This window comes from Limanda limanda, chromosome 13, assembly GCF_963576545.1.
Source record: "Limanda limanda chromosome 13, fLimLim1.1, whole genome shotgun sequence".
Taxonomy (NCBI): domain Eukaryota; kingdom Metazoa; phylum Chordata; class Actinopteri; order Pleuronectiformes; family Pleuronectidae; genus Limanda; species Limanda limanda.
The window spans coordinates 26,634,332-26,646,633 of NC_083648.1; the positions used below are offsets into that span (position 1 = coordinate 26,634,332).

At 38.6% G+C, this 12,302-nt stretch overlaps 1 protein-coding gene across 1 annotated transcript; it reads left to right on the forward strand.

Moving 5' to 3' along the window:
* The first annotated feature begins 5,769 nt into the window (after nucleotides 1-5,769).
* mrpl37 (mitochondrial ribosomal protein L37) lies at nucleotides 5,770-11,658 on the forward strand. Its single transcript, XM_061084116.1, has 8 exons — nucleotides 5,770-6,249; nucleotides 6,639-6,822; nucleotides 7,234-7,349; nucleotides 8,022-8,210; nucleotides 8,348-8,502; nucleotides 8,732-8,863; nucleotides 10,464-10,538; nucleotides 11,358-11,658. The coding sequence occupies exons 1-8, from the start codon at nucleotides 5,865-5,867 to the stop codon at nucleotides 11,433-11,435; spliced, it is 1,314 nt and encodes a 437-aa protein (XP_060940099.1). The 5' UTR covers nucleotides 5,770-5,864; the 3' UTR covers nucleotides 11,436-11,658.
* Nucleotides 11,659-12,302: the final 644 nt, after the last annotated feature.

The following is a 12,302-nucleotide window of genomic DNA, read 5'->3' on the forward strand; positions in this document are numbered from 1 at the left end:
AATATGGGCAATTTTATTTTGTGTATTATTAAAGTATACACACTACAAATACTTGTGAGTTCAATACTTTACATGTCATCTTAGTTGCTACAAAAATTAAATAAAGTCACGACATGTCTATTTTGATTCAGATTGTTTTATTGAATGAGGCCTTTGAGCCACAGATATGAGCAGAAACCTGATATCCTCCCTGCTGATACTCTGACTGCCTGCACAGCACGGCAGGCGTCAGGTTTCGCTTGTCTCAGGGCCTTTTTGTCCTCAGTTTACAAGAAGGGAATCACATCCATTTGGAAATTGGTGAGGCAAACACCTCCTTTTTTGTCTATGTAGACAAATAGACTGATTTTATATCACATCTGTATTATTTATCATTTGCTTGTTGAAATGTAAATGTCTCACCTTAACAACACAATTATAAAGTTTAAGCTAATTGTTATTATTCTGAAATTTTGTCAGCTAACATTATGTTTCTTTTGCACAATTAATCTTAAAATTCACCATCTTAGCTAGCCCTAGCCCTGTTATAAAGTTGTCTTTTAAGTTTGAATGGATTACAACAAAGGTTTTTGTTATTGTGCTGCTGTCAGCAGTAGTGCCCATTCTGAGAAATGTGCTATCTGCCTACCTTCAGAACAAAAGAAGAAGATGTGGAATTTTACCATTATCTATGGTGTATGCAGGTGGATCAGTCTGATTTTGTGGTCAGTGTAATCAACAAAAGATCTTTTCTGCTGTGGTTCTCACAGCTTTCAGAATGCAGAGATGTAAACCCTGTGTGGGACCATCTCTCTATCAACAACTTTTGTTAGTCAGATGATCTGTTGGTGCTTACTAACATATATTGCATCAGGAAATGCACTGGAACCAGGCTCATACATATGTAGTCTGGCAGATGCAAAGAAAGTAATAGAGAATAATAAGACATGCTGGTTCTGGAGCTCACTTTGCTGTACAGGATGCAAGCTGAAGGTGAGTTTTGTAGTCATTGTCAAGTTCAAATGTTCAGTATTTTAATAAGTAATACCACTTTGTGTTATAATCCGTTCATTACAGTGAATATTGTAAAAACCCTATTTTTTCCCCTCAGATTTTCTATTAAAACATGAACCTTAAAATATACTTATAGCAAATATTAACCGTTTTTTATATTAGTACTTTAATTATAAATTTGTATTAATGTATTCATTTATAGTATCAATCAATTTGATAATGATAAAAGTAGATTCATATAAATAGTATTAAAAAGCATTTATATGCATTTTAAGCACTGGCAATAATACTGTAGCTGCTTCAGTCTTGAGATACTGCAATGATATGTTAAAAAAAGGGTTTAAACACGTGGGTTCTACTTGTTCTACTGTGTACTACTTCTACAGGTTTGAAATTGTAAAATGAATTATGGCTGAATTCCGTTTAGCTGCTTCAGGATGGAGTGTCATTCATCAATATTACCTCCAACCCCTAACCCTTACCCTAACCCTGACCCAATTTGCTGATAAAGTGTCAATTACATTAATATATTTCAGTGAAAGACAAATTTAGCATTTACTGCACATTTGTTTTATGATAATGAATAATGGATGAAGTGTTAGTAGTTGCAGAAGTATAACTAGAAATATAATCATATCATATTTCAATAAGGAACAACAACACTTGGCCAAATTAAAGTTAAACACTTAAGCTGTTATTAAAGTGTTCAACATACTTTACAGAAAAGTAAGAAATCCTACGAATAAATTAGTCCAATCAGAGATGAGTGCCCAATCAGTAAACAGAACATAAGCCAGGTCAAATACAAGTGTCATGTGTGAATTGGTTTGGGATTTCAACAATGAAGTTCAAGAAGGCACAAGGAGGAAGAGGAAGAGGATGAGGAAGACCCAGAACAAGAGCAGCAATTTCAGATGAAATTAGAGCAATGGTAATAGATAATGGTCTGGTTCATGGCATGACTATGAGGGAAGCAGGGCAATATGTGCAACTCAATTTTATGCGGGTTCTCAGTGGCCTCCTTAGTCAGGGGATTCAGAGAGGAAAACAGGTAAAATTACTATGATTTTTGGTTCCTATAAGTTACGGTGCAGTAACAGAGGTCAGAAGAATGTCTCAGTAAATCACTACACCAAAACTATTAAAAACTATATACTACTAAAATATTTTGGGGAAATGTATCACACAGTAGTATGGGAAACTTACTAATAAACTACAAATAAACAGCTCTAACAATGTGATCTTTTTGTAGAATTGAAAGACAACCCTGAGGGTATAAGGACACATATATTATCACAGGAGACTCTCATTGTTGATATGGTCTTTCAAAAAATGAAGTTCCACTGCACAAAATACAAGAGCAGATTAGTGAAGACAATTTGCATTTTGAAGGAATAAACAGTGCAAGTCTTTCCACAATTGACTTTATCCTGCATTTTAACCAGAATAGGATGAAAGAAGCTTTGCTGACATTGTACAATAGGCAGTTCATCCTGTGTCCACATGATTTATACGACAAAGTGTCTATGTGAGATTAAACGTACATATATCAATCATTACACATCTCTTTAGTTGCCAAAAAGTTGGTTGTAATCAATAAACTCTAAATGCAAACTTCATAGCTAAAATAAGATTTTTTTCTATTCTGCAAACTTCATCTCACCATTCATTGCTCTTAAAGCATGAGAAAAGGTAAATTTGAACTAAATCATGACCTTAAAACTTCGAACTTCACACCAATAATACATCTTTTGCCCCTGTATAGCATATACTGTACCACCCTTCCCTATATATATATAATGTCTGCAGGAGCGTGTGAGTGTACATTTTGCCCTAAAATAGAAAATAAATGAGCTGTGGTATGTGTTAGAATTGATGAGGAATATGTAAATTGGGTTTCTTAAGAATTATATACAAACAGAGGCCAACTGAAGGAAGTTCTATACCTTACCCCCGGCAGACTTGTGTCAGCTCTGTGTTTTGAGCTGAAACACCACATAGCCCACCATACTGCTCAGGTCAATGAGCCCAGGCTGCATGTCTCTGCCTGATGTGGTGCAGCTTTAGAGGATGGCCCCTATAGTCGTTAGGGCCCTCATATATAAAAACAGTGAGTGGGAATCATACTAAAAGTGTACGTGCGCACAAAAGCTGAAAATGGCGTACGCTCAAAATGTTGTCTGAAAGATCCGTACCTAACGGTTATAGATGAGGCCCCAGGAATGTAGCCATAATTCTTGTCCAATTCACTGTGTACAGGCTCCACTTAACCACGTAACTTCTTGTTGAACAGCTTTTGGTATCTGACTAAATTCAATCATAGTATGATCCAAACAGAGAACATTAATATTGTCACAATTATTTGTGACTGGAAGTGCTCCCAATGGCATGCTAGTATGGCGAGCAACACAAAATCTGTTGGAAAAATATCATGCAATAGTAATAATAATAGCTTAGATTTCTATAGTGCCTTTCAAGTTACCCAATGTCACTTTAAAAAGTTAGGAATAATAATTAACAATTACCTATCACATGGCTAATCCCTTGCAGATATGCAGACCACCTGCTCCGTTAACACATTCCTTGTGATCAGCGAATATAATAAGGCATCAGTGACATGTGCTGCTTGCATTACTCAAATTATCTGTTCACCCAAAATGCACTCAAAACAGGTCAATCTGAGGAGGGCTGCTTTAGACAGGGTAAAAAGGGTGCTGTTTTAAATTATCCTTTGGTATTTTGACCAAAATATGTTTCAGATATTTCATTAAGACCCCAATGAACCATATCAACTGCGGTAAAATGGGCATAATATGTCTCCTTTAAAGTTAAACTGCAACATCGCTTTTTAGAGACAGTGTGCCTGCTACTTTGGATATGTCATTGCCAGATTCCCCTAAAAGCCTGTCCATCAATCCAATCCAGATTTGTTACACCTGTGTTTAGTCATGTAACTTGTCCCCTCCCCAAGAAAATGTCTCTTTGTTCCCCTCGGTTATCCCACCACACAGTTTTGAAATCACTGCCTTCGTAGCAATCAAGTTTTTACATCATTTTATATTTAGAAGATAGTGGTTTAAATGAAGATAATCCACAATGAGGTCTGTGCATTATCCAGAGTGACTGACATGCTTGTTGATGGGTTTAAAATAGATATTTTTACGATGTTTGAGTGCCTTCCCACCTTGCATGTACATTTTCCTGAAAAGGAGGCTCAAACGAATCTCAAAAAAAACTTTCCACAAGAAGTATTTTTAGTAATCTGTGTCAGAGGACCATTTGATGTTACCGAAAAAAAGTGTTCTCAAGCTCACACCCATCAACCGGCCTGCCTCTAAATAGTCCAACTCCAAAACGTACAAGTTATGTTGCTGAAGTCCTACTTAATGTCATGATCATGAAAACCCCTCCGTTTTGTAGCAAACAGAAAATTATTGAGAATGATTTGAGTAACTAGTTGAAAATGCAGGGAGCAGAATTGCAGGTCATTGTAAAACAGCATGAACATTGAGATCTGGATGCCTGGAACGATGACGTGTGTTTCATTTAATTAAAAAAAAAAGAGAAGATACAAAAGCATGGCATATGATACCTCAGAACTGTTCCTGCTGGATAAAGTTTTGATACAAATGCTTAAATAACTGACATACATTGATAATGGAAGATTGGTTACCCTTCTGAGTTTTAATAATCTAAATCTAATAATTCAGTGGGGAAGTGGATGATCTATATATTTGTCTTAACTCTTTCACTCATGACATGAACGTGAACATTGTCTGTTGTGTGATTTAGCGGCACTGGAAGGCATCTCTAAATACCAACCAGCTCAGAAGTAGCTCATCTTTAAAACCTATTATATGTAATGCATTCAGACTCTGGTGAAAATGGATTTTATGGGAAGGTCATATCATTTTAGACTATAGGAAAAGATGGTGAATGTCCCTTGTGTGTGGGTCTTCTGCACAATTTAAGTTACCAACTACCATTAGATGTTAGTAGGTGTCTGCAGCCTCCAGCGGATGTTAGGGACGTAACCTCCGTTGTGCCTCCTAGCATCATTAAGAGTTTAATTTAAATAAATTATACAGGCCTACCTTGAGGGTACATTGAGGCTAAAGGCAACCCTGACTGGCTACTGGCTTGTATGGCAGTACTATGAAAGCCATGTGGCATCATTACCTTTATACATTTTTAAACTGAACAGTGTCCCATTTCAGAACATAGGGTAAGATGGAGAATATCCTTGGAACATTCTACTGCACTAATTAATGTCTAACACCAAGGGGTTCGCATTAATGAAATAAGCTATTCTGTCTGTGATACATGTGATCAAACTAATGTAGAGTATCATATGCTAACATACAGAGTACACTATATTCATATGTTTATACAATATTCAAAAATAAACAAATAAAATACCAAAATAAATGTTAATATTACTCATTTATTTCAATGGGATAATTTACAACATTTTATGTCGCTGTTTGATTTAACTGATGCAAAGATTATATTGACAGAAAACAATAACTTAAAATGACTGGAGTGTCTTTGAAAACCTACAGCCATGGATGTGTTATAATAACTTTTATATTGTATATTTTACACCTAATTACAATAGACATTGTGTTTTACAACTACTTTTTCATATTTCGCGGTGGCTGGAGATTTAGTTCAACCAATGGAGTTCTACTAATGACCTGTGGAGGGCAGCATCCAGGCTGCCGCATATCCCATAACAAGAAGAAGAAGTAAAACCGCAGAAGAAGAACAAGAGAATTCAATATGTCAGCACCCTACAGTCGCACCTCATAACGTCGACTTAGGTCAAACACATTACGTCAGTCTTGAGATTTTGAACAAGAATTATCCCAATGATTCCAGAAACGTATCGGTGGTTAAAGGCGGCTCTGTCGCCGTTTTCTCAAACCACTTCCTTAAAGGAGCTGAGCCGGTTGTCTGCACATGGGGGAGCCAGTCGCCTTCAGGCCCGGAGACACTTCGGTGTAAGCCACCGTCTGACAGCCAAGGTCCCCCGTGCCCGTAAACCCAGGGAGAGGGTGGATATCCCTGGGCTGGAGATGGTCACCTACGCTGATAGGATGCACTATGTGCCAGGGCTGGCTAGGCCCTTGTTCCCCGCGTGGGAGAGGGACTACAAGGACCCGAGATATTACAGATCTCCTCCGCCCCACGACATGCCGCTGTACAAAGAGAAACCGTGCTATATTTACAACCAGAGGACCAGCGCGCTGGAAGGTTTGCTATCTATGTTGATATAATGAAAGAAAAATATTATAACTCTGCGTGTTCTTGTGTTCTGCTTGAAGTAAGTTAACAAATACATTTAAATGACAAATGATACATTGAGTCTTTTTATGCTCGATGTTTTACTAATACACTATTCCACACATCTGATATTGTTAAGCTAATAACAGAAACCACCAAACCCAGCTTGGCAGATGAGCCTGGGTAAATGTCTAATGGAAGTTCGGTAATACAAAACTGTTAGTTTGCATGTTTGAGATTGTTATAAATGGATTTTGACAGAATTCTATAATCCCTTTTATCATGCATAATTTTACAAGTATACATCCAACCTGACTGTCCTGAGAGTTGACTTGACCTTCTGGCAACCTCCCTGTCAGGTGTGCGACAGGCTCTGTGGTTGACCAAAACAAAGCTGATCTCTGGCCTGCCCCCTCAGCTCATCTCAGTGGCTGAGAGTCCTGCCAACCAAATACCAGATCAGGATGAACGCGTTCAGAATGCCATCAGACATGCCCGTTTCTGGGACACAACAGAGGAACGGCCGGGAAAAGCAAAATACAGGTGCAACTGCAATCCATTTATATTTTGCCAAGACACAACATGTCATACAACATGGTTCAGGAGGTTTTCTTAATCGAGCTGATTTATCGTCTGATATCTCCTTTTCAAAACAAACAGATCCACTGATTAAATTGAAATTATACAGAAATCAGCAGCTGTATTTAAAAAAAATAGTGTTTCTTCAATAATGTTCAGTGGACCGAGCATATCTCTGAGGGGCTTTGTTCGAAGGGCAGTGAGTCGTTTACTCAGCTTGTTTCTCTGATAGACCCAGCTATCTGATGACTAAAATCCTTTGGTTTAAGATTATAATTAGTGAAAGTGGTGTAACTTGAAAGTAGAAGATGTATGTCTGGCCATCTGGCGCTAATGGAAAAGACAGGTCAATGTTTGTTTCCGTTTCTTCCCCAGCAAAACTCTGCTCACTAACCTGATCCACCTGTGTGCGACTCTACAGTCCAGTCACCCTGCGATTGGAAGGAAGATCTTTGCTGAGAAGTACTCGTTGGCAGCTACATGGAAAAGAGGTGCAGTATTATACATAGTAAGGTGTTTTCTGTGCAGCCTTATACCTGAAGAACACTATGATCAGCGTGCTCCAATCTTTCATCCATGAGGTATAATAATCCAATATAATAATTGTGAATGCTAAAAGGCATACAGGTTGCACATTCCTGCTGATGGTTTCATGGTTTTTCACAGATCAACAGTTTGCAGTAAAATGTAGAATTGAACTATCAAATGCAGTCAAGACAAATGTGTGTAAGTCTATCAAACAGTTGAGCTCTTTCAGTCTGACTCCAAAACCCTTTTCAGACATGAACCATATAAATTCCAGATAATTGGCAATGTACTTTACTCAGTTTGCCTTTCATACATGCACAATGCAGCGGGAGGTTCTCTTTTACAACAGGAACAAATTATTCGTGTTATCCAGACGAGAGGTGGAGCAACTGGGTGCTGCATACATAAGCAGGAAGTGACGTATTAACTCTGCTGCGTAGATCATGTGATTTTATTTACAGCAGGTCATCAGCTCTTATCATCACACACTCTATTGAGATCTTCGTCAGTGTCTATCTACTACATGTGTGTCACCGCTCTTTCATGTTTTGTATTAGCTTTTTTCCATTTTTGTCTTGTGTTAAAAGCATCAAGACCGAATGCGTGCTAATGAAATTCAACTTCTTGGATACCAGGTGATGACTTATTCCAGATCAGGGGTCAGAACGGTTTACTGCACAGCTCAATGGATCCTCTCCCAGTAGTGTCTGGGAAACAGGAAGTTGTGGATACGGCAGATCATGTCCTGGAAACCTTCTATCCAGTCTCCCCTACCATTGACCTCCAGAAAATGAATGTGTACAAGGAGAATGTGAATTGCACAGGTGAGAAGAGTCCAAGTCCTCCATGTTCTCATAATGGACTAATAAGAACTGGCACCATGTAGGTTCCTGAGGTTGAGCACAGAACAAGTTGGAACACTGTTGAATTTGATTAAATTGTACCTCTCCCATGCTATCAGGTTTCACGGGGGACCACCCGTATCCTCATGCCCACACAATTTACTTCATGGAGGGAGCTGATCCTCACTTTAAGCTACGCCCAGAAAGGTTCAGAGCCAGCATGCTCATGTTCACCTTTGGAAATGCTCTGGCCCAGGCACACAAACTGTATGGGGTAAGGACGTGGACTGTCAACTGTTATACTTGAGATATATATATTTTTTTCTCTTCTGCAATAATCATTGTGTGTGTGTGTGTGTGTGTGTGTGTGTGTGTGTGTGTGTGTGTGTGTGTGTGTGTGTGTGTGTGTGTGTGTGTGTGTGTGTGTGTGTGTGTGTGTGTGTGTGTGTGTGTGTGTGTGTGTGTGTGTGTGTGTGTGTGTGTGTGTGTGTGTTGTTTGTTAGACTCAGCCCCAGCATGTATTAGATTGTCCAATAACAGTACAGGCAGTGGGGACCAATGGTAGAATATTCCAGTTTTTGGTTTTCCAGCTCAACACCACAGACCTCTCAGGAAATGATGGCATCAAGAACCAGGTGCTTGATCATCTACTTCATTTTAATTCAATAATTATTATTAATGTTACTGTATTATTATGTTTGTGCTTTTTGTTAGGCAATCAAAATGACGTAACAGAAAACCAAGATCATCAACCCATTGATTACTGGATTAAAACTAGGGCTGAACGATTAATTGCATTTGCCATTAAATCGCGTTATGATAAAACGCGATTTCCTAATCTCAACGTGCCCGATTATAACGTGCGAACGAGAGTAGCGCACCGGGCTGCCGTCCGCACCCGCAGCCAGAATGCCGCGGGACAACACAACTCCGCTGATCCAGAAGATAGCGAAGCATGCCGGCATCACCTACGTGGCGCAAACATAGAGCGAGCTCATCTCGCTGGTGATCGCGTTGCGGCGGCGGACCTGAAAATCCCTCCCCGGAAAAGCAAGCCGAGCTCCACACACACTCTGTCTGTTACGTGACTTGTGTTCGAAAGGGTTAAAAATCACAGTCTGAGGAGTGGGACCATTTCCTTAACTTCAGGAAACTGTTCATACATGCAGTTGTACTGTTTGACTTTGTGGCCTGTGCATTTCTCCGTTTTTATTTATAACTTTATTTACTTTGATTTTACAAAATATTTTCAAAGTATAGTAGAGGCAAATTCTATGTTTCAGTTGTGTGAAATGTTTCTGACTTGGGAGCAGTAAGACAACTATAATTTTAAATATTATTTAACACTAAATGTATCTAATATTGTGTTGGTCATATTTAAATCATTCATTACATTTTGTTGGGAAAAAAAAATTGGATCAAATAAAAAAATTGCATATTAAATCGCAATCGCAATATTGGGGAAAAAAATCACAATTAAATTATTTCCCCAAATCGTTCAGCCCTAATTAAAACCACACCGCAAATCAAAGTAAAAGATTGAAGGCTGATTTAACTTGTGAGAATTTCATCACGTCAACTCATAAAGTATCTCAGTAGTGTGTATGACCTGTGTGCCGGAATGCACTCCCGACAACGTCTGGGCATGCTCCTGATGAGATACTTTATGAGTTGACGTGATGAAATTCTCACAAGTTAAATCAGCCTTCAATCTTTTACTTTGATTTTCGGTGTGGTTTTAATTAGGGCTGAACGATTTGGGGAAATAATCTAATTGCGATTTTTTTTCCCCAATATTGCGATTGTGATTTAATATGCGATTTTTTTATTTGATCCAATTTTTTTTTCCCAACAAAATGTAATGAATGATTTAAATGTCACATGTGCTCAATGGGAACCTGCTCTCATCTATAAAGAGAACTGGGCGCCAGTGGGGAATGCCAACCGAGGTGCACAGTGCTGAGAATTTGTTGTCTTGCTTTTGCCTCTCTATTGCATCTATAGTCACGTTCGTTTGCAGCAAAGCAGGTGAAATTGATTGAATATCAGTTGTGCTTCCTAAATAGACAGCTTGATATCCCTGAAGTTTAACTGACTTGGTGTTAAGAAGTGTGTGTAGTAGCTAAACTGCATTATAGACAACAACAGTCAAAATTAGCCGTCACATAAAAAAAAACTAATTTCTTTACCATGGCCGTGTTCCTAATTGTTTTCAAATTTGTCTGCTCCAAGCAGGTGTGGCTTGATGAAGATGTTGATCTTTACGATTTTGCAAAAGTCCGACCACTGATCAAGAAGAAACAAGTGAAGGTAATCCCCAAGCTTTTTCAGCCATGTTCTGTCATCAATGCTGATCCTGTGCTTTTGGGCTATAACCTCTTCTGATTTGTAATGGTTTAGGACTTGAATCAGTTGGTTCCCTCACAGATCATCCAACAATTGATTTTAACATGTTCATGTTCAGCACGGCCCGACCGCTGTTCTCCCGCTCCATAACTGCATTGTATAGCTAGACTGAGAGTGAGTGAGAGCCTCCGGACATTCTGATGAGTTTCTCCGGTCAGCTCCTTCGTAAAATCAGCAAAATGTCCAAAGTAGCCAATGTGAGAACACAGTGGTAGATCCTCCCCAGGACTTGGTGTGAGCGAGTGGGTGTGTTGATAATGTTTATAATATGCAACAGATGCAAAAAAGGAAAAAACAAAGAATACAAATAACATAGGGTGAAAAAACAGTGCCGTACTCATAAAAGACAATGACGAAGATGTCAGGACTTTGATGATACAAGGCAATGTTAGTGTCGATGTTTTGTTAACAAAACATGTGATTTCCGCATCGGAATTATTGCGTTACATCCTGTCTCCGCTTGCTGTTCCATCTCTCACCTTAATGCTTCGGAAATCCCTGGGTTGTTGGTAACGTGTCTAAGCGGAGAATATCCTGCTACTTTGTTTTTTGTGTGAAACGCAAACTCCAGAGAAAGTTAGGACTCAATTTTGCGGACATCCTGGTCTGTTCATGTCTGAAAATGGCTTTTGTGTATTAGCTGCTGACTTTGTCCTAAAAGGGGAGGGGAGCAGTGGTGTAAATTTTTACTGACTCATTAGTTCCTTTTTGTCTCCCTGAAAGGTACCATCTGGTCTGGCGGGATACAACTCTGAAACATTCAGAAAGTTCCTGGCCCTGTACCTGCACGGAGCTGTGTAGGACTGCTAACCTCTGAAGTTTGAGTGCTTGTGTTTCGGTATTTATCTTGGATCTAAACCAGTGTCGTACTAGAAAACTCCTTTCTTTTAAATGATTAATGACCTCGTCCATGACATATTCTGATTTCTGGACCAGAAAAGCTCACTGCTTCTTATTTTACACACTTGCCACAACCCTGTTAAAGTTTAGTCAATAAAGCTGTCACTCTGAGTTTCTATCTGAGTATTCGTTTCCACGGCTTACTTTTTGTGAAAAACTACTTATACAAATCTGTATAGTGATTTGTGCATAATATCTAGTACTCACAAATACATGTTTCAATTCCCAAACAAATGTACAGCAATGAACACATTTAAACCAATTTTACAAATGAACACATAATATGAAAAGATATTAATACTTTAGGTACACATTTGACTTAATCTTCAGAGACCTAATAATTGTCCTTTCAAAATCTTGCTGAGTAAACACTTGTCTAATAACAGTCACTTAATCCTTTATCTTTATTAACAGATTTTCAAGTCGACATGAACAGATCAAGTGTTTATGCATGTGGAGTTTTGAGACCACAAATGCAGGCTGTGCTTAAGTGCTGGTGGTAAACTGGGACATTGGACTTTTGGTGAATTCATATGATACTTCTAATTTCAAATCGGGTAAGGTTTTTCACCTGTTGACAGAATTGCTCCTTACCTCTCATTTATAGTACAACATTGATTGTTGAAATTTAATGTGGTTTCAGGGAGTCACTGCCATGTGGTTAACTTGTTATGTTGGAAAAATTCAACCTATCAAGAATGGCTAAAGATAATTCCATTACATAAGGCACAAGCATTGACTATGACTCAAGGATGACCTGGATAAAAT